Source organism: Pomacea canaliculata, linkage group LG5 (genome assembly GCF_003073045.1).
Source record: "Pomacea canaliculata isolate SZHN2017 linkage group LG5, ASM307304v1, whole genome shotgun sequence".
NCBI lineage: Eukaryota > Metazoa > Mollusca > Gastropoda > Architaenioglossa > Ampullariidae > Pomacea > Pomacea canaliculata.
Window position 1 is genome coordinate 13,972,080 of NC_037594.1, and position 23,360 is coordinate 13,995,439.

The window sequence follows — 23,360 nt, forward strand, 5'->3', positions numbered from 1 at the left end:
AATTTGAGTTCTGCAAATAAGGACAGAATTCTTTGATATATTTAAGTAAGATTCCGAGAAAGAAAAATTACTATAAAAAGATCATATTTCACTTTCAACAAGAAAGTACAGTGAAACCTCAGTTTTTGATTTTCGTCGATTTTTTTCCCCCGCAAAAAATTTGTCGTGGGCGTGCCCACGTGACCTCGCTGCTAATTTTGCAAAAACAAAAGGCGACCTACGCACTCTGCTCAGTGAGGTGTTGTTTCTTGTTGTTTGAGCATCACCCCCCGAGTCTTGCCAAACATTCAATTGCTTTCCTGTGTTTTTGAGCTTTTTAACTGAGTGCAAGTGCTAATATTACAACTACGTGTAAGTTTTTACTGCGTATACAGTATTCGGTGAAATGTATTTTTTGCACCTATTATTTTATAAATGTACATAACGCACTATGATATCTGTATTTCTCAAGTAATAACTTTAGTGTGTTATTATTGCAGTTATTGTTTATGCTGCTGCTGGCAACAATAAAGATAAGGGTACAACTGCTTCAATAAAGTGATATCAGAGACGAAACATTTTATATCTGATATTTTCTTATATCGTGATATTTACACTATCCTTCTTTTATGATGTTTTAGAAGTGAAGTCAAGATTTCATTCCAAGCGATGACAAAATAACTGATAATTTAATATCAGTGATACCACCTCATTTCACAATGACACATGAAAAAAGCAAAATTCACAAAATCACAGAATAAACACTTTGCTGAACATGACATTTTTATTTCACATCTTCAGCTGCAAGATCGTGTTGCTTGATAAGAAGTCTCGTTAGCCAATGCAAAGAACTGCGAACAAGCTGCAATATATACAAAATAAAGTTTTAGTTCCATTGATATTTGAAAGTTTGCCGTTTGGTAGATGGCTTTGTTTACAATCATAAAGAAGGAAGAGAGAGAGAGAGAGAGAATATAAGAAATAATACAGAATGATGACGTATAAAAATGACTTGAAGACAAGACGACTGAATGGAAATGTAGTGAAATATATAATACATAACTACTGCAGTTGTTGTATATCTCTACATCCTTCAGTTAAATTACTCCGTGTATTTTAGTACTTTCCATCAGAAAACATTTATTTATTCTCTGAAATGCGTTTCGCTATTTTTCACGGTTGTTCGTTTTCCTTTACAAACACATTATCACACACTGACCTTTATAATACATATATTTACATAATTATGATATATTTTACATCTTCAGCAAAACAGCGCTTTATCGTTTGTTTCGAATTTTGGGTTAATGTGAAATAAAACACTGCAAAATTGAACCCGATTCGAACAATTTATCCAACTTTTTTCAACTCACAGGCAGCAGGCCTGTCTGCACAGATGCTTATTCACAGGACCAAGAATTTTTGGGCACTTGACAATACAGTTACCCAATTTGACCTTCAGCTTCAGCTTCAGCGCCAGGTCTGCGAGGACTGTCATTCAGTCAAGAAAAGTCAAAAAGCAAATTAATGTTAGTGTCAGAAAATCTATTTTTTACTTTGCTACTCAGACTAATGTTAATTCCAGATCATTCATTTGACAGATCATTTTTTTTCTTGTTATAAATTTATAGTTTACTACATATAAACTCAAGTAAAAATAATCTTAGGAAAATTAAATATTATCTATAGTACCAAGCTATTACTCCCTAAACGGCTGCTTGTGAAATGTTTGTGGTTTTTATCTCTCTTGTATCTCATACTCTTTTTCATTCCGCTTGTGGGTGGGTGAGTAGGTGTGAGAGAGAAAGGACATAAAAGCCGAGATCGACAAACTTCTGTTCTTTATAACAAACCTTTCACGTTTAGCAACATCTTTATGTATAACATTATATTTTTACATTTAACAATATTGTTGGGAATTCGTAATTTACTACCTAAAACAACAGTTTTAGTTCGATACTTAAATCTCAAATTACACTTGTTCAGATATTATGTTAAACATTGCTCGAAAAATATAGAAAAAATATTTCATATGTGAGAATTCAGTTAATATTTTAAATAAGGAAGCTTGCAGTCTCTTAGAAAGATGTTTGCATCTTCGTAATATTTTTAGCAAGCTTTAGAAGGTTTTTACATCTAGAAAATGTCTACGGTGGTGTTGTGGGTTAATTTCCCCTTTCAAAGACGAAAGCTTAAAGCCGACTTCATTAACTGAACTGTTTTAATCATATCAATACCTTGAGGGCTGTGGGTAGAAGAACTCATGGTTCATGATATATGAGCAATAGGAGTTAAATAGACTAGTTAGTTACCTTTTCTAACTGTGCCTCCGTTCGTATGAAAGCAAACTCTGTAACCGATGATTAAAAGATTGTAAATTGCTCTGGTTATTTTTTCTAACCTAGTTAAAAAAAAAAACAGCTCACCATTAACTTGTACGCTTGTGACAGAGGCCATAGTCAGGAGGCCGAGGAGGATCACGATAGACACCTTCATCCTGAGACACAGAGACAAAATTGTTTGTTTACGAAGTAGATAGTGGATTTCGTTTGCGAAAAATGCTGTTTCTGTTTCAAATCAATTCACACTCGTACAAGATGGATTTGGTTTATACCTAGTGTAGTGCCAAACATGTACTGGACTAAGGTGACAAGAATTATCTTCGAGGTGTAGACCCTGCTTGCCATGTATGTCTACTTTTTGGCCTCGGGGCAACGACTTCCATTCGTTTCATAACTACGGCACGGGGCTGGGCTTGATGTAAAGACTCGAAAATATGTTACATTCGGTCTCCGATGCGAGTTGACTTATAGCACCTCAGCATATTGGTCCACAGGTGTTCTACAAGACCACATACTGTTCTACAATTGTGATATAGGAACCCCATTACAGCTTGTCTATTAAACTCAGATATAAAGGCTGACATTTGCAGACTTGATTAGTTCATTGTTGACCCTTTAAAATCATTTGTAGTTCGACATCCAAGTGCTGTATTGTCTTGTATTACTTAAAGTAAGTAAAGTAAAACAAAATATGTTTTGCATATCGCCTCTAATAAGCTGCGGATTCACGTCTGTGTTTCATCCATTGCCACTTAAACTACAAGTGTGCCAAAAATCTGTGATGGACTGAAACGGCTAACAGTGTACAAAAGCCATGTCATGTGCGCTGAAACGATGCACTGTACTGAAATTACAAACAGTCGTTGTGCTGAACTATTAAGCTAAAATGCTCGAAATTCAGTGTTCTCGAACACAGGCACAATATTAAAACTACATTTAATGCACAAAAAATACAGAAAGTACACAGACGAAGATCTACTTTGTTGATGAACTGCAAGTGATAATAATTATGAAGACCTGTATATTTAATTTACCATGTTATTTTAACAAGCATAATGACAGATGATGATTTGTAACCTTACCTTACAGGTCGGGCGATCGCTGTATCAGGTAGACCAGAGACTCCACTTTTATACCTGTTACTGCGTGACCAATGGCTATAAGTTCTTAAAGTACATGTCACATCACAGATAGTCAACACATTTTCTATTTAACTGGGGAGTAATTGTAGTACAAGTCCGTCCCCGCCTCGTCCTAGCAAGCCACTGGAGACAGACAACTACGAAGTGAGGTACCCTGCTGGTAAAAGAATGCTAAGTAGATTTTTTAAGATGATATTTCTAGCATTACTCAAATACACTAAAAACACGCACTATTAAGCTTAAACAGAACGTTTGAAATGTTATCATTAGCTCATTATTTTGTGTTATTTTTGACACATTGTATTCATGATGTCCTCTTTTATTGTAGTTTTGAACTTCAACTACAGTGGTTGCTATGGTGAATACTGTGCTTTTATCTTTTTGTATCTACTTTATTCGAATCTGAATCACGCTACACATACGCGGTATCTCCTGTATATTACTAAGATTTTGTTTTTTAAACAAACATTGCTGTATGAGTGAGCACCAGGATAGTTTAGTGTGAATATCTCCTTATGTCTTCTTGTTTAGTCTTCCTAGAGAGAGGCAAGTACAAAGTGATTATACTCACAAGAAAACGTTGAAATAAGTTGAATTACATACATATTTGTTTCACGTCTTTCACTACATTGTATGTCTGGAAGACAGTGTCCTGCTCGGAATGTTGCACAGAGAGATTAGCACTCACTCGCCATTCACTTTCTTGGTAGATTGATTTTGTGTTGGGTAATTAAGTTTTAAATTGTGGTACCAGATGGTTGTCCTTTTAATTAAAGGGTGTTGATAAAATTGTAACTTTTGCTGCTAGATCGATGAGTTGCTGACACATAAGTTTTTATTTGAGTGCATGTTTGTACAGGGGAGTGATTTGCCCCCACATCTCCACTGTGAGGATGATGATGACGTCGGGGTGGATGAACTCAAAAATATGCGTTGGAAATACACTAACTTTGTTTTTAAAAATATGTTTTAGCGTGTATATTGTTTATTTACTATACTACAAATTGTCATTTCTTTAAAGTCATGGCTATTAATCCTGAATATCATTTGAAGGATCGACTTCATTGATGACAAGCGAGTTTTTTCTACAACTACACTACCAGGCGAGAGTTTGACTGCATCGTCCTTTGTGTGTGTGTGTGAGAGAACGAAGGAACGAAATTTTATTGACTCAGGCCACATGGCCTCAACATTCAGGTGATGAGTACAGCTTGTACAATATCATGAGGCCTAACCACTTCGGTATAATATATCGTAATATCGTATCATAGACAATGACATAAAATAATACAGAATATGTGTGTGTGTGTGTGTGAGAGAGAGAGAGAGAGAGAGAGAGAGAAAGTGGTGCCTCAATATGTGTGTTTTCAAAAGCGTTTTCAAATGTTTATAAATTAATAATCAAAATATCAAATAATAATGCGAATCTCTTAAAGTCCTTCTTGTATGTTAGGTCTTCTTGCAGCTGTAAAAAAACTCTGCCTTAAAAGTGTTACCAACACCTTGAGATATCAATACATTTAAAGTCAATTCCTTGTGTTGGTGGCTTCTCACAAGTCTTCTCCATACAAAAACACACACGCGGTCACTGGCATGATTACATTTCGACGCACGCACCCACAAACGTATATTAACGCAAAAAAATCTCTTCCATTATTATCCGCGTTCTACCTGTATGGTCACAAGATATAAGCAGTATGCTCTCTGGGGAACCAGGCCTTCTAGCGTTTATCTAACACAAATATACTTGAAAATATTAATAATTTAAATCACTACAGCTATTCCTTTTTCTACTAAGAAAACTGACCACGTGAAATGGCTTTCAGTTTGTTTATACCATTGTTTATATATTTTTTTGAGACTGTTTCAAACATTTCGATTTCAGATTGGGTTTTTAATTTACAACTGAGTTTTTGATGTAATTTTTAATGTAATTTTTAGTTTTCACGCCCTTGTTGAAGTCATGCGTCACTACTGTACTTTCTTCATGCCTTTCAATTATCTCTCGATTTGTTCTCTTCTCAAAGCCAAGTTATTCAGTCTTCTTTCACTTCTTCATATCTTTGGCTTTGTAGCCGCTCTAGTGAAAATAGTGTACACAGATTTCATTAAACATGCTATTGTTTGTTTTCGTACTAAGCTAATAGACAAAACACATTTACATGCATTTGTGTACACCACACGCACATGGGGTGTATGAACCTAAGTGTGTATGTGAATATATCTGTGTGTTACTGTCAACATATTAACAGTTATAGAGATCTGAAGTGTAAGCGCGCACTGTTGACTAATGCTACTACTGCGATTAGGAAACGTTTTCGTTAAATATGAGTTCTGCAAATGACAAGTACAGAATTCTTTGATATATTTAAGTAAGATTCCGAGAAAGAAAAATTACTATAAAAAGATCATATTTCACTTCCATGAAGAAAGTACAGTGAAACCTCAGTTTTTGATTTTCGTCGATTTTTTTTCCCGCGGAAAATTTGTCGTGGGCGTGCCCACGTGACCTCGCTGCAAATTTTGCAAAAACAAAAGGCGACCTACGCACTCTACTCTGTGTGGTGTTGTTTCTTGTTGTGTGAGCATCACACCGCGATTCTTGCCAAACATTCAATTGCTTTCCTGTGTTTTTGAGCTTTTTAACTGAGTGCAAGTGCTAATATTACAACTACGTGTAAGTTTTTACTGCGTGTACAGTATTCGGTAAAATTTATATATTTTACGCTTCTCAGTTTATAAATGTACATAGCGCACTATGATATCTGCATCTGTCAGTGACCAGTGATTTATTATTGTTGTTATTGTTAATGCTACTGCTGGCAGTAATGATGATAGCAATACAATTGCTTCAATAAAGTGATCTCAGAGACGAAACATTTTATATCTGATATTTTCTTACATCGTGATTTGCACAATCCTTCTTTTACGATGTTTTAGAAGCATTCCAAGCGATGACAAAAGAACTGATAATTCAATATCACTGACACCACCTCATTTCACCACGACACATGGAAAAAGCAAAATCAACAAACACTTTGCTGAACATGAAATTTTTATTTCACATCTTCAGCTGCAAGATCGTGTTGCTTGAAAAGAAGTCTCGTTAGGCAATGCAAAGAACTGGGTACAAGCTGCAATATATACAAAATAAAGTTTAAGTTCCATTGATATTGGAAAGTTTGCCGTTTGGTAGATTGATTTGCCTACACTTATAAAGGAAGAGAGAGAAAGAAGATAAGAAATGATACAGAACGATGACGTACAAAAATGACTTGAAGACAAGAAGACTGAATGGAAACGTAGTGAAATATATAATACATTACAGTTGCAGTTGTCGTATGTCCCTACGTCATTCAGTTAAATTACTACGTGCATTTTAGTACTTTACTTCAGAAAACATTTATTTATTCTCTGAAATGCCTTCCGCTATTTTCCCCGGTTATTCGTTTTCCTTTACAAACTCATTATCACACACTGATCTTTATAATACATATATAAATATGATATATTTTACATCTTAAGCAAAACAACGCTAAATGTTTCTTTCGAGTTTTGGGTAATGTAAAAAAAAAACGCTTTAAACGTAATCTCGATTTGAACAATTTATCAAACTATTTTCAACTCACAGGCAGCAGCACTGTCTGCACAGTTTGCTCTGCAGAAGACCAACAATTTTTGGACACTCGGTAATACAGTTCCCCACGTTGATATTCACCTCCAGCAGCTGCGCCAGCTGTACGATGACTGTCATTCAGTCAAGAAAAGGCAAAAAGCATACAGTCAAAAATAAATTAAAGTTAGTGTCAGAAAATATATATTTTTATTTCTCTACTCAGACTAATGCTATTTCCAGATTAGTCATTTGACCGATCAGTTTTTTCTTACTATAAATTTATAGTTTACTACATATAGACTCGAGGCAAAATAAGCTTCTTAGGAATATTAAATATTATCTATAGTACCAAGCTATTACTCCCTAAATGGCTACTAGTGAAATGTTTGGGTTTTTTATCTCTTTTATCTCTCTTTTATCTCACACTCTTTTTCATCCGCTGGTGGGTGGGTGAGTGGGTATAAAGAAAGAGAGAGAAAGAGATAAAAGCCGAGATCGACAAACCGCTGTGGTTTATAACAAACCTTTTACGTTTAGCAACATCTTTATTTTATAAAATTATGTCTTTACATTTTACAACATTATTCGGAATTCGTAATTTACTACCTAAAACAACAGTTTTATTTCGATACTTAACTCTCAAATTACACTTGTTCAGATATTATTGTAAACATTGCTCGAAAAATATAGGAAATATTTCAAATGTGAGAATTCACCTAAAGTTTCAAATATAGAAGCTTGCAGTCTATTAGAAAGATGTTTGCATCTTCGCAATACTTTTAGCAAGCTTTAGAAGGTTTTTACATCTAGAAAATGTCTACAGTGGTGTCGTGGGTTAATTTCCCCTTTCAGAGACGACAGTTTAAAGCCGACTTCATTAACGTAACTGTTTTAGTCATATCAATACCTTGCAGGCTGTGGGTAGAAGATACTCATCGCTCACAACACACACACACATATATGAGCAATAGGAGGTAACTAGACTAGGTAGTTCCCTTTTCTAAATGTGCCTCCGTTTGTATGAAAGAAACTCTGTAACTGATGAGCAAAAAAGATTGTAAATTCCTCTGGTTATATTTTCTAACATAGTTTAAAAAACAAACAAACAAAAAAACAAAAACAAAAAAACAAACAAACAAACTCACCATTAAGTTGTCCGTCTGTGACAGAGGCCATAGCCAGGAGGCCGAGTAGGATCAGGATAGACACCTTCATCCTGGGAAAATGAGACAAAATTGTTTGTCTACAAATTAGCGGATTTCGTTTGCGAAAATGTTGTTTCTTTCTCAAATCAATTCACACTCGTACAAGATGAATTTTGTTATATACGATGGATTTTTTTTTCATCGCTGGTACAGTAGTTATAAAGTACATGTAGTTCAAAACATGCACTGGACTAAGGTGACAAGAATTATCTTCGAGGTGTAGACCCTGCTTGCCATGTATGTCTACTTTTTGGCCCCGGGGCAACGACTTCTACTCGTTTCATAACTACGGCACGAGGCTGGGCTTGATGTAAAGGCTCGAAAATATGTTACATTCGGTCTCCGATGCGAGTTGACTTGTAGCACCTCAGCATATTGGTCCACAGGTGTTCTACTAGACCACATACTGTTCTATAGGTGTGATATAGGAACCCCACTACAGCTTATCTATTAAACTCAGATATACAGGCTGACATTTTCAGACTAGATTATTTTATTCTTGACCCTTTAAAATCATTTGTAGTTTGACATTCAAGCTATTAAGCTAAAAATTCTTCAGATTCACTGTATATCGAACATAGGCACTAAAGTAAAACTACATTTAATGCACAAAAAATACAGAAAGTACACAGAAGAACTTCCACTTTGCTGATGAACTGCAAGTGATAACTAATTTTGAAGACCTTTAATTTACAATGTTATTTTAACAAGGAGAATGACAGCTGATGACTTGTTACCTTACCTTACAGGTCGGGCGATCGCTGGATCAGGTAGACCAGAGACTCCACTTTTATACTGTTTCTGCGTGACCAATGGCCATAAGTCCTTAAAGTAGATGTCACATCACTTATGGCAACACCTTTCTTTGAAATTTGCGAGTAATTATAGTACAGGTCTGTGCCTGCCTCGTCCTAGCAAGCCACTGGAGGCGGACAACTACGAAGTGAGTTACCCTGTAGGTAAAAGAATGCTAAGTAGTTTTTTAAGTAGTGAAAATTTCTAAAATAATATTTCTATTATTATGCAAATACACTCAAATAAAAGGAACTATTAAGCTTACGCAAAACGTTTGAATTGTTATAAGCTAAATATTTTGTGATAGAATATGACAGTTTGTATTCATTAAATCCTCCCTTATTGTAGTTTTGAACTTTAACTACAGTGGTTGCTATGGTGAATACTATGCTTTGATCTGTTTGTATCTACTTTATTCGAATCTGAATCACACTACACATGCGCGGTATCTCCTGTATATTTCAAAGAATTTGGTTTTTTTTAAAACATTGCTGTATGAGTGAGCACCAGAATAGTTTAGTGTGCGTATCTTCTTATGTCTTCTTGTTTAGTCTTCCTAGAGAGGCAGGTACAAAGTGATCATGCTCACAACAAAACATGTAAATAAGTTTCATTTCATACAGATTTATTTCCCGTCTTTTACTACATTGTATGTCTGGAAGACAGTGTCTGCCTCGTAATCTTGCACAGAGAGACTAGCGCTCACTCGCCATTCACTTTCTTGGTAGATTGATTTTGTGTTGGGTAATTAAGTTTTAAATTGTGGTACCAGATGGTTGTCCTTTTAATTAAAGGGTGTTGATAAAATTGTAACTTTCGCTGCTAGATCGATGAGTTGCTGACACATTAGTCTTTTATTTGAGTGCATGTTTGTACAGGGGAGTAATTTGCGCCCACATCTCCATAGTGAGGATGATGATGACGTCGGGGTGGATGAACTCAAAAATATGCGTTGGAAATACACTAACTTTGTTTTTAAAATGTTTTTAAACCTTTACCGGTGGTCCTCGAGTTACGTCAGCCCGGAGTTACGATGTTTCATGTTGACACATCTCCCATTCACTGTATAAAGCCTTGTTTCCACTTCAGTGGTTTTGCGTAGCAAACGTCGTAACGCGAACTTAGTGTTTCATTTTATTATTAAACGTATTTCTTATATATATTTTATAATTACCGTGTTAGGATAGGATAAGTGCTTACAGTATGTTATTTACGTACAGTATGTACGTATGTTCCGACGGAAAATCGGTTTACGACGCGACGTAGGAGCGGAACAATGTCGTACGTCGAGGACTGCCTGTAGATATTTGCAACATGACAAATTGTCATTTTTTTTTCAAAATCAAGGCTAATAATCCTGAATATCATTGCAGTGATCGACTGCAGTGATGACAAGCGAGTGTTTTAACAAGTACACTACCAGGAGAGCGTTTGGGCGAAGACTTTGAATGACTAGTAAAATGTTCTGAAACAAAAGACAATTTGTGATATTGCAAATAAACAATCAATGGGCCAAATTTTTTTAAAAAAAAAAGTATCTTTCCAACGCATATCTACCCCGACGTCATCATCCTCAGAGTGGAGTGGGACAAATGGGATGTTGATGGTGAACGGAATGGAGAGTGAACGTGTTTGCATTCATAAAAATGCGAATATCATATTTACCAACTTTAAAGAAACAGCAGACTGTTTTTATTTATCTGCACTGATAGGTACTTAAGCGATGCTTCAAGACAAGACAGGTTGACTAGTAAGGTCAGCTGCTTCTAACATCATTCATGCGACACCTGGTCGTTCGGTCAAAGAATAGTGTAAATACTCACACTAATCACTCTTCTGTACAAACATGCACTCAAGTAAAAGACTTATGTGTCAGCAACTCATCGATCTAGCAGCAAAAGTTACAATATTTTAACACCCTTTAATTAAAGGACGATCGATCTGGTACCACAATTTAAAGCTTAATTATCAAACACAACACAAATCCACCAAGATAGGAATTGAAAAGTGTAATGAGGATTATGTTGTTGATAAGTTGTTGAAGTAAAACAGAGAAAAGAGAATAAAATCGGAAAAGAATTTGTTCACAATATCCTACATTACATGTCGTCATCGAAATTCACGCAAGTGAATGGTAAGTGAACGTTAGTATCTCTGTGCAAGATTCTTTTACCTAAAGGAAAACTCACTTCATAGTTGTTGACTCCTGTGGACGAGGCGGGGACCGTCCTGTACTACAATTACTCCTCAACACCAATTAAAAAGAAAATGTGTTGACCATCTACTTTAAGGACTTATGGTCATTCGTCACGCAGAAACAGGTATAAAAGTGGAGTCTCTGGGGTCTACATGATCCAGCGATCGCCCGGAATGAAAAAGAGTGTGAGATACAAGAGAGATAAAACCCCAAACATTTCACTAGCAGCCATTTAGAGAGGAGTAATAGCTTGGGCACTATAGGACAATATTTAATATCCTAAGAAGCTTATTTTGCGTTGACTTTATACGTAATAAACTATAAATTTATAATGAGAAAAAAAACTGATCTGTCAAATGACTGATCTTGAGTGTGTAAAGGAAAACGAACTACCGTGAAAAATAACGCAACGCATTTCACAGAATAAATAAATTTTTTTTTTTTTTTTTGGATGGAAAGTACTAAAATGCACGCAGTAATTTAACTGAAGGACGTAGAGACATACGACAACTGCAGCAGCTATGTATTATATATTTCACTACGTTTGCATTCAGTCTGCTTGTCCTCAAGTAATTTTATACGTCATCATTCTGTATCATTTCTTACATTCTATCTCTCTCTTCCTTCTTTATGATTGTAGGCAAATCAATCTACCAAACGGCAAACTTTCAAATATTAATGGAACTAAAACTTTATTTTGTATATATTGCAGCTTGTTCTCAGTTCTTTGTGTTGGCTAACGAGACTTCTTATCAAGCAACACGATCTTGCAGCTGAAGATGTGAAATAAAAAAGTATTTGTTCCGTGATTTTGTGAATTTTTCTTTATCCATGTGTCGTGGTGAAATGAGGTGGTGTCAGTGATATTGAATTTTTAGTCCTTTTGTCATCGCTTGGAATGAAATCTTGACTTCACTTCTAAAACATCATAAAAGAAGGATAGCGTAAATCACGATGTAAGAAAATATCAGGTATAAAATGTTTCGGTTCTGAGATCACTTTATTGAAGCAGTTGTACTCTTATCATTATTATTGGCAGCAGCAGCATTAACAATAACAACAACAATAACACGCTGAAGTTATTAATTGAGAAATACAGATATCATAAGGCGTTATGTACATTTATAAACTGAAAAGCGCAAAAAATACATTTCAGCGAATACTGTATACGCAGTAAAAACTTACATGCAGTTGTAATATTAGCACTTGCAATCAGTTAAAAAGCACAGAAACACAGGAAAGCAATTGAATGTTTGGCTAGACTCGGGGTTGATGCTCACACAACAAGAAACAACACCATACTTAGTAGAGTGCATAGGTCATTTTTTGTTTTTGCAAAATTTGCAGAGAGGACACGTGGGCACGCTCACTATATGAGATACAAATTTTTCTCGTAAAATAAGTCGACGAAAATCGAAATCCAAGGTTTCACTGTACTCTCTTGTTGGAAGCTAAATACTATCATTTTATAGCAATCTATTTGACTCGGAATCTGACTTACATATATCGAAGAATTCTGTACTTTCATTATTTGCAGAACTCATGTTTAACAAAAACGCTTCCTATTCGCTGTTTCTCAAGCTGTGACTGAAACGGATCCACTTTTGCAAAATGAGCTCATTAATATCTGACTTAAAATTAATTTGTTAGTAAAGGTAATGTATATTTCTCGAAGATTAAAATATAATCAATTATAAAATTTTAAAAAGTGATTTTCAAATGGTAAACAAAATTGTAGTGCTAAATAATGATTCAGAAAAGCATCTGGGAAGGTTCATTGATCTGCCTCACTCAAACCTGTCAGGCAGATGTCACTGATTGCTGTTAATGTCATCATATCTACACATCGTTAAAGGGAAAAACAAGATGTGTTTATGGATCTGCACCTACGGACTATTTTTTTGAGATGCTGGAAGACTTTACAGTCGACCAATAAGACCAGCTGCCTCTAATGTCATTGAGTACATGCAGCACGAGGTCTTGCCAATGCACTCCATCACCACTCGACTGTACCAAGATGTAATACACTGCTTTATTAGCAACTCATCGATCTTGTACCTCGATACAAGCTTATAAATCATCACGAATTGGATAGTAACTGGACACATTGATGTGGTAATATAAGTTAAACCTAATAAATCAACATAATGCCAAGCCATCAAGAAAGGAATGAAACGACCACCTTTGCAAAAATATTTCACAATTAAAGCATTAAGTGTAAGGAACATTGTTTACGATTACTTAATTTCAATTATAGATAAAATAATAGGCAATGAAAGAGTGACAAACTGAAAACGTTAGGGAAATAATCGCTCATAAATTTTTATTTACGAAAATAAATAAAGTCATGAGAAAAGGTATTGTTGAAGAACATTAAATTTACTAGTGCTTTCGATGACTTCTAGTTTTTAGTGTCTGGATGAATCTGGGGATTAAAAGTCAGGATGAAGTGTCGGGGATGAAGTGCTGGGATTAAGTGACTGAAAAACTAGTCTGTAGAAATGTCAGAACGATCACCGTGTCATCCTGTAGGTAGTAGATGATGTGAAATATTCCTGTTATTTTTTTTAGTAATAAATAAAGTAAGGTTATTTTTCTTTTATATTCATACATATCAGTCTAGGGAGCACAGGCACAAAAGGAAGTTTCATACTTTCTTCGGTTTCTTACAGACAAGGGCATGTACCGGCACGAACACTTGTAGATTTGAGTGATAGACTGAAGGGGTGCGTTCAGAAAATGCACGTTAGACACTGTTATGCACAGACATGTCTTTAAAAGGATTCTAAAGGCAAAATAAAACTGCTTAGAATCGCGTAAAGAGTAGGAATAAATTTGAATCTCGTCTACTTATATGTGTGTTCATGTGGAAAATATTGAAGTTTTTTGGTAGAATGTTGTGTTTAATAAGAGAAATGACATGGGACTCTTTTTTTTTTTGCTTCCACGAAGTCCCGTTCTCCGTCATGTGACCCTATGACGTGTGGTTTCCATGGTGAGAACCATGCTTCGAGAATGTGCTGCACCCGATTGCCACGAAAAGATGGGAAAAGAGTCAAAATTTTTTTTCATCAGTTTCCTAAAGACAAGGCGATACGAAAAGAGTGGGTCATACCCATAGAAAGGCTCGATCCCAGTACGAAAAAGCTTTGGGAGCCCAAAGAGTGGGAAGTATTATGCTCCAAGCCATCTTGATGTATAGTAGTTTGGATATCACTAATCCAACGCAAAATCTTCCCAATGACCACAGACACTTCATTCAGAGACTGATGTCATAAGGTGACTGACGTCATAAGGAGACAAGTCTTCCATCTCAGGAAGCTATCGTGGTTACTCGGCGGAAGGACACAAGGGTCGATTTCACTGGGTTTTTTCGATTTTTATAAACATCGGCAACCGAAATAGTGCTAATAAGTGGTAATTAAGTGAGAAACGAATCCTTTATTTCTCCTGTATTGCTCTCGTGCTCTGTAATTGTAACTAAATATAGTTTTGAAACGTTTGACCGTCGCCAGAGCCTTATCACAAGCCTTGAGTATCTCTTTAAATACTTGGCAGTGACAAGTAATTAAAATACGTCGATTCTTCAAACCAGTCAAAGCGTTAACATCACGTACACCACGTCAATATTCGTTGGATGATTGATGAATTAGAGAACATCTTGTGTTCTGCTTCGTTTGAAAGCGCTTCTTGTCAACATTGAGCAGGAGTTGTAAGGTAGGAGTGATGGTAATGAAGCAGACTTACGTGATGTGGATTGCGTACACGCACGCATACACAACACTACAAAGATATACACATATGAGAGTATTTATTTAGTAAAAAGTAGTCACAAATAGCTAAAACGGTAAATGTCATAGAAAGGAAACATTCTGTTCAAAAGAATGTTCAGAATACAGGCCACGCTTATGCAGAACAGAGTCTGATGCAGATGTACATTAAGTATATGCAAACAGATAAAAGCACAGTAGTCACCATAGCAACTGTCATTGCTGAGGGTCAAAATTCTCACAACGGAGGACTTCATGAATAAAAACTGTCCTAAGTACGTTTCATAAAATGTAGCTCATTGTAACCAAAACAGGTGTTTTGATGAAGCTAACAGTCGTCTCTACTTCAGTATGTTCGGGTACGTAAAGTGATTTCTACTGCTTGTAAAATAAGCTTATTCAAAGAAAGAGCAACATTAGTCTCTAAAGAAGAAGTTTTACATTTTAAAACAATTCGCTCTTTTGTGAGAATTTCTTGCAATCTTTTTATTTTAATAAACATCTCACGATTACGCGTGTTCTAAACTTTGTTACTGTATCAGGTATTTAGGAGTTAAACTCAATAAATATCTCCCCAGATTATGGCCAGAATTTCTCAAAAGTTATGAGACGAATTTTGAAGCCTTTAACATTTTCCAGCACATTTGATGACAGGTATTCCTTACTGGTCAATACAAAGACACGTGACGACCGTCAGTGAGGTGGTATCACCGTTGAGAATCTATGGCCCTGTGTGACGTCACGCGGAAGACTACATAAAAGACAACAACCGGCGTCAACCGTGTCCAGCCATCGCCCCAAGTGTAAGTGTAAGGTCACGCTACTGGTCAGCAGCAAGTGTCACCTGTGGGAATCTCACTCCTTGCTGTTATCTGACTCAAGGTGATCATCGATAATATTTTACCTCGAGTCACAATACAAGAATTTGTTCGTCAGCTCAAACTGTTAGTGTGAGGTAGTAGACATTATTATTAATCTTTTATACTGATAGTCCTTTAAAGTACTCAACGTAGAACTTAGACATTTACTTGATTTGTTTTTGTTTTGTTTTGTTCTTCCACTTGCAATATGGATGTCTGTTGTTGTCGCTAACTGAAAGTGAATATTTTAAGTGAAAATAACAGAGTGAATATCAATATCGTCACAATTAGTTGATCAGTAAATGGGTTATCTGTACACTTTCTGTTGTTTCAGTGTTGGGTACACTTGCGTTACACTGAACTTTTTTTTCTTTTACACTCCAAGTTGTTTTAGTTTGCTTGATTTATACTGAATTTGGGAATTTTAGGCCTCATAGTATATCTTCAATAAGTTTTCTATCGGTTGATTTGCAGTTCTATTCCGACCCCTTGTGAACTCATGGTTTTTCAAACAAACATTCTGCAGGCAGCCCTATGAGCATCAACGAAAAACATTTCTACGTATTAGATCCGCTCTATGACTGGAACCGAAGTTTAGATAGCTCAGCGCTGATGCCGTATTTATTAAGCGAGAATAAGTTGCTAACCCTCGGTTAAAAAAACAAAACCAGTGGAAATTAAGTCAGGAGACTTGCTTTAGACAGTACAATATGGTATTTACACCCTGAAGATACTGACATGCCACAGTAGCGGGTATCTTTAACATTGAATTATAGCTACTCCATAGGGGTAAAAAGAAGTCCGTTGAGTCTGGAACCCGTTATAAAACTATGTAGTATAAACCGCTCGGCCTTAATTTACACCTGTGACCACAGGTACCGATTAATCCGTACTTTGTAACCACTGCCCATGAAATGCATCTTGTGTGAATGTGGATTGATTTCAAACAGAAACAGTATTGTCCATGCAAAAAAAAATGTACGAAATCATTCTGTGTCTCTGTGCCCCAGGATGAAGCTGTACATTGTGGTGCTGCTGGCGCTGCTGGCTGTGGCTGCTGCTAATAAGACAGAGGTTAAACCACGTGAGTTTCTTTCTGACTGGAGTCCTGTGCCCTCGTATCGTCGTCAATCGTAAAGTTCCCTGCCGTCCTTATATCTACAAAGAGTTCAGGCTGAGTAGTATCATTACAGGTCTAGTTTTACAAAACCTGAACTACTTGTAGATCTACACTGACACCAGCAACGACTATTTCAAGATTGAAATATCTAAGAGTGAAACTGCCAGTTCTTTAAGAATTGTAAAGGTAACAAAACTTGTGCACATGATAATATAGTAAACATTTTTTTTAAAAATTCTCACAACTTAAAGCTTAATAAAAACTAGTTAACTATAAGTTTCTAGTAAGATAATACTGTACTGATTTGTCTAATAATTGCTGTAAGAATACAATTGGTGACAAAGGTAACAGAGAAATACGTAATTTAATTTGTTAAAATGAAACCAGCAGCGTTTTGGCTTTTGATTGTAGAGTTATTCTTTGTGACTGGGTGGCAGGCTTACTCAACATTCTGTCGATGATGAAGGCTAGAGACCCGGAGAGCCACGGTAGCTGTATGGTTCAGTGCCCTGAAATTCTACCCTCATTACTGACTATAATCTCCAGCCTCCTGTGCAGCCTCTGCTGCCAGATGTGAGTTGAACATAGTTTTGTGTTGATGGTGTGTTTATTCAGCTGGTCCGTGGTTAGTTATTAAGGTGTTTTCCATGTAGTGTTTACTTTAGTGTCAAGTTAATCTCAAAATCGAAACAAAATATTTCTTGCTGAATCGCAGGACAGTGGAGGATGTGAAATAAAAGTTTTACAAAATCATGGTGTGACTATGGGTTTGTAATGACAAGTAATCTTTTGTTAACAAAAAATGTTCTTGGAATAAATAAATGTTTTCTTTCCATATTTATTTCATTTCATGGCTCAATAATACTGAAATGCGCACAATGAGTATTCGGAAATATGTCAAACAAGTTATATATGTAAATAAATAGAAACAATCGCTAACTGCAACAGCATGCGCTTGTTTTCAGTTCATGCACGTTATCATTCTTTACAGTTTCATACACACACACTCTCTCCCTCCTCTACATTTTATATTCTGGAGGCCATAACATGTATGCCCAGTTATATACGAAAAAGTTTACTCTCAAATATTTATCTCATTACTGGTATGCATTGCAGCTTGTTCCCGCTTGCAAGCTGAGAATGTGGTTTTCGAGAATCACATCAACCAAGGCGATTTGGCTGATATAAAATGCCGTTGAAGATGTGAAATAAAAACTTAGAAAAAGGAAGATAATGTTTCGTGTGTGAGATCGAGGATTTTTTTCTGAACGTTTTCATGCTTTGTGCGGTGATGCCAACTCTCAAGTAGAAAAACATGGCACTTAGATCTCTTTGTCACAAGAAACATTCAATCAGCCTGCACGCGCGTCCATTCAGGCGAACACACAGATAAACCTTTACTGCGCACGTCCCCACTGTAGGCTCAGTGCGCTATACACACGCAATGCACACACAACTTTACAGACATAGAAATTCAAACACTTAGTAACAGAGACTCAATAATAATACAACGTGGACTGCAATGACCGTTTGTTGATCTAGAAGATTTACTTACCAGTCTATCGACAAAATTAGGTTTGGACGTTTTTAATTTTCTAACTTCAGTGAAAGTATTCCGAACTCAGCTGTTTCATTTTCTAGGAAAACAAAACACCTCTCCTCCCAAAGAAAAAAAAATACCAGAAAAACCAAAAGGCTTCTTAAACACAACCTGAGCGATATGTTTCTTCATTTGACTCGTCGAGTTGCTGAACTGAGCCACACTCACTCTTACAAATACTACTTATGTGCAACGGAGCTCTCCAACGTAATTTTCTTCTTTTTCTAGTGGCAGGTAAGAATGCCGATATTTGAAGGCATATATCGTGAAAATTAAGCATAATTATGTACTCGTATTTTAGGAGTTATTATTCAAAATAATGAACGTAAACCGTTCATAAAAAATGTTAGCCTTTAATGACAGGAGTAGCTAATCTAGCTAGTTAACTTCTTTGATTAATCCATTCCCTTTGAGTGTCTACCACCAGGTTTTGTGCGTCTTTGTATGTACATCTATATTACAACTTAAATTTTCTGTCTTCATCCTTTCTGTTAATGAAATAGTAGCAAAGATGTGGAACAAGATCACAAAATAGTAACAAAGATGCAGAAAAAGTCACAAAATAGTAACAAAGATGTAAAACAAGTTAACAAAATAGTAACAAAGATGTAGAAGGAAGAACAACTCTAGGACTCGCTGCGTTCCGACAGTAAAGGGAGATCACTGTAGATGTAACGGTAACGACTCCAGAGAATAAGGTTAGTGATATCAGAGGAATATTGGGAAGATATTGAGTAATGTTGAGAATATGACGAAATGTTATCACATGAAACTGCAAAAGGCTGATCATCACTTCAGTTTACTCAATGCAGCTCAAAGTCGCTGCCGAAGCGAGTGAAGCATGCCGGAGTGGAATCCAGCCAACAGATCTAAACAGTTCGCACTTCAGATAACATTACATGCATTATATACAGACCTGCTGCAAGCCAGAAGAAGAAAAAAGCTCAGAAAGAAGCACGTGTTAATATGAAGGTCCAACACTTTTATCCAAATCGAAGCACGACCACAAAACATAAACAAAATCAAGGCGAGCCGATCCCCTCAGCCCGTTATCTAAGGGACAGAACTCTCATCCTCAACTTCTTTTCTGTCTTCTCCATAAACATTCTACTTTATTATCTCCCCTACCTTTGTAACGCTCTAACGCTACTTTCTATCACGTCAAAGTCTTGACGACGTCATTCTTACGTATTTTGACCATTTAATTGACGTCCACAGCAGTTGCTCTTGTTCCAAAGTACATCTGACAGCTTGACAAAGATTTACATGAGCAGTCCCAGTAAAAACACTGATATTCCTCTTTTTTTCTTCAAAGCTTTGTGTGTATTTGTTTCCTGCCGATTGGCTGCTTCATTCAAGCATACCTTCATCCTTCATCACTCGTCTCTACAGCCAAAATGAAATAGATACAACTTCCAACGACAGACGGCGTAGATGCAAACGATAAAGTACTGGTGTAGCTGCAGCTTCTGAAATGAGCCAGCACGTGCAAGATAAACAAGGGAATGTTGCTGTTGTGTGCTTACAAATGTGGTTTCGAACATGCAGCTGTTTTATTAAGTCACGCTTCGGTTTTCCTTTTGAACTTTTTCTTTAGTTCGTAACTTCCAATGAGCCCTCGGTGACGTTGTGTGTTATGCACATGTGCACTTTAATTTCGCATGCAAAAATAATAAGGTAATGCAAAAGCAGCAATCAAACATTACCACCGACACCAGCATACTGCGCCACGACATAAAACCTCAAAATATTAACAAAATTCATGAAGCCACAGGTAAAACACTACAACTAAGTTGTAAATTTTCATTTGAAAAAAGCAAAGTAGACCAATTTGAATGAGGTGGTTGCACGGGCAGACGATGAGCGTTCAATCGCTTCTTGGGTATATGTATATAAATATGGAGCTCAGTTCAACATCCCCAGAACACATCAGAAGGCTAGTCACGATGACAGCAAGCAATACTCATTTTCCTTTTCTAGTGATCACCTCGTTCTGTATGACTGCGGTACTGTCACCCCTTGACTCAGAGAGAGAGAGTCTAATGCCACAAAAACAATGACAAACCAATCAACATATGCCACCATGTATTAGACACAAAAATGTGGTAGGTTTTACTTTTGGAGTTGTGCATTCAAGTCAAATTAACGAAGGGAATTTTCACGTATTCAAGAGCTTTACTCATCCCATAGGGAGAGACTAAGAGAGAGAGAAAGTAAGAAAATAAAAAGGAAGAAAGGAAAGAAGTAAATAAAGAAAGAAAAAAAGAAGCAAGGAAGAAAGGCAGAGGAGAGACAGAAAGAGAAATAAAGGGAGCAGAGAGAGATAGAGAGAAATGGAGAAGAAAAGCACGAGCGAGAGAAATAAAAGTGAGAAAGGAACTTAAAACATTCATGTTATATTAATGAGAAATAAATTGTTAGTGAATTCCAGTTATTAATGTTGGCTGAAAATAGCTTGTTTTTTCAGAAACGTTTTTAATTAATGTTGTTGTTGTTGTGAGCATGACACATGAGAAAAATAAAAATATTCTTTTCATATTGTTTGTCAACAGAAACTAATAACAAAGTCTCGATACCAGCAACAGTTTCCACTAACCCCCTACTGCGAGTCAAAACATTTCAATATGATGTGCAATATGTTTCTGGATAATGTGATGTTTGGCTTCTAGAAGTGTGTGTTGGAGAGAGAGAGAGAATGTGTGTGAGAAATATACTATTTGAACATTCACATTTATATCATCTCTTTTATATCATGTATATGTATATATTATTGCTATATTATTGCTAGTACGAGCACTAGTTTAAATTGCCCCTAGGGATCCACAAAGTTGTATTGTATTATACTGTATTATAGTGTATTATATTGTAGTATGGTGTATTGCATTATATTGTATTAGTTTAACAGACAAAATTCCATGTACTTCAGCATCTCCGTGTTGACTGGACCCAACGTTCGCCGTAAACAATCCAGGTAAAGTTACTAGTTAGCAGATATCTCGTGCGTCTGTCTGACTATTCTGTTTGTTGAGAGAGAATATAGCACCCGAGATGTTAGATGGAGTCAAAAAGTTCAGACATTTTATGTAAATTAAAACTAATACACGAAGAAGAGGCTAATTTTTTTTAACGATCGTACGAATCCTTGCCTGACATTGACTTAAAGAATACTGTTTTCTCGGGGCTGGTATGATTGAAGATTTGTGTTCCACAGCCTGCACAATGTAAGTAGATGTGTGTGTGAGAGATAAATAATAACAACAATAAAAAGGGTTTGTGACTTATATAACGCAAGTTAATGGTCTGTTGTATCTGTATACTCTGCAGCATCTTCTACAACGTGAATGGCTGAGTAACCAAGAGATCTGTGCGATGCTTTGAACCAACAAGTTCTTCCTGACATACAATAAAAGACGTGAAATAAATCTGTGCAAAAGAAGCACAGTGATTATATATTTGTAAGTTTGTAAGTTTTGTGTTAGAAGTTAGTGCGACTGCACTTTATTTGTGTGACTTATTATTAGTAGGACCTTGCCCTGTGCTACATTTTAAGTGTTACTCTTATAATACAATATAAAGTATTGAGACTGTAACAGCCTTGTTTCACTATTTTGAAGCAAAGCTTCCACAGTTCAATAACAGTTCTGTTTCATCGCAATGACTATTAAACAAAAAAAGAACAGATTAGAAAAAAGCAGCTCAATAATGCTTTAAAACCTAAAAAACAAAAATATGAATAAGACTTTGTATATTGTCCAAGTGACATTCGACTCGGGATATGAAGATTATGAACAAAAGAAAGGATATTTAGGCCTATCATATACATATACACATACACATACATATACATAGTTATATACATATACACCCTCCCTCTTCCTCATTTGGCCATTCGTCCACATTCTTTTTTTTTACTAAAACAAAGACAATGATCACATTGACTGACATGACCCACACATTGTAGTCAAGCAAAGAACACATGGGAGAAGCACAAATGGATGCTTGGTTGCCCAAGGACATTGTACATGACCCTCAGAGTGCGAAAGGACACATTCATCTATTCACCACCTTCAATGGGGATTTGCAGGAGAAAGACCTTTGTCCATAAGTCTTTGTCTTAGACAGTGGTGTCAGAAGATCGGCTAAGAGGTCGTGACGGTGTATAGATGGGAGTGAGTTTGTAGAGGTACCGAGGGCTGGTGCCAGAAACGGCAGAGTACAGTTTGTAGGCAGTCAGTGAAAAGAGCGACTGATGGGTGATATATATGTTCATATCTAAATGGTCTGCAGAGGAAGAGAGAAGCCTTTTGTTTTTGATCCTTTAAAGCCTATCCAGAAGATACTTGGAAATTCGATCTAACAGAAAATTACAATAGCACAAAGGCACAGATTAGAGTTTTAGTTGACCGGTGGTGAGATAGTGACGAATGGTTTTGATCCTATGAAATTTGAGGTGAGCATTTCTGCAGACATTAGAAATATGCTAATGAGAAGTCAAACGCTGATCGAAAATGACACCCAAGCTGTGGACAGAGATGGAGAAAGAAATAAGTGAGTTGTGTATAGGCAGAGAATATGGGGAAGAGAATGATGACTCAGAAACAGATTTGGACAAGTAAATAGCGATTCAGTCTGATTGTTATTCAGTTGCAGTCTTTTTTGGAGCATCCAGGAGTTTACATCAGCTCTACATTCCTGTATCTGTGTCAGTAGTTCTCAGAGTTCATATAGATGTGT

General features: G+C 36.3%; 1 protein-coding gene and 2 long non-coding RNA genes across 7 annotated transcripts; 1 reads left to right on the forward strand and 2 right to left on the reverse strand.

Annotated features, from left to right (window-relative positions):
* Nucleotides 1-743: 743 nt before the first annotated feature.
* On the reverse strand, nucleotides 744-19,655 carry LOC112564144. The gene is made up of 4 exons (XM_025238761.1): nucleotides 19,543-19,655; nucleotides 2,406-2,476; nucleotides 1,353-1,470; nucleotides 744-841 (listed from the first exon to the last, which is right to left on the reverse strand). Exons 1-4 carry the CDS (start codon nucleotides 19,638-19,640, stop codon nucleotides 814-816), a joined length of 315 nt encoding a protein of 104 aa, XP_025094546.1. The 5' UTR covers nucleotides 19,641-19,655; the 3' UTR covers nucleotides 744-813.
* LOC112564145 lies at nucleotides 6,501-11,283 on the reverse strand. Of its 4 annotated transcripts, none has more exons than XR_003099160.1 (5): nucleotides 11,269-11,283; nucleotides 9,027-9,109; nucleotides 8,225-8,295; nucleotides 7,093-7,210; nucleotides 6,501-6,597 (listed from the first exon to the last, which is right to left on the reverse strand). It is a non-coding gene; the product is annotated as an uncharacterized LOC112564145 (long non-coding RNA). The 4 variants fall into 4 exon arrangements; XR_003099157.1 differs by having other exon boundaries at nucleotides 9,027-9,237; XR_003099159.1 differs by lacking the exon at nucleotides 11,269-11,283 and adding an exon at nucleotides 9,701-9,715 and having other exon boundaries at nucleotides 9,027-9,237.
* LOC112564147 lies at nucleotides 15,734-18,255 on the forward strand. 2 transcript variants are annotated; one of them, XR_003099162.1, is made up of 4 exons: nucleotides 15,734-16,001; nucleotides 16,917-16,990; nucleotides 17,464-17,599; nucleotides 18,143-18,255. It is a non-coding gene; the product is annotated as an uncharacterized LOC112564147 (long non-coding RNA). The 2 variants fall into 2 exon arrangements; XR_003099163.1 differs by having other exon boundaries at nucleotides 15,739-15,928.
* Nucleotides 19,656-23,360: the final 3,705 nt, after the last annotated feature.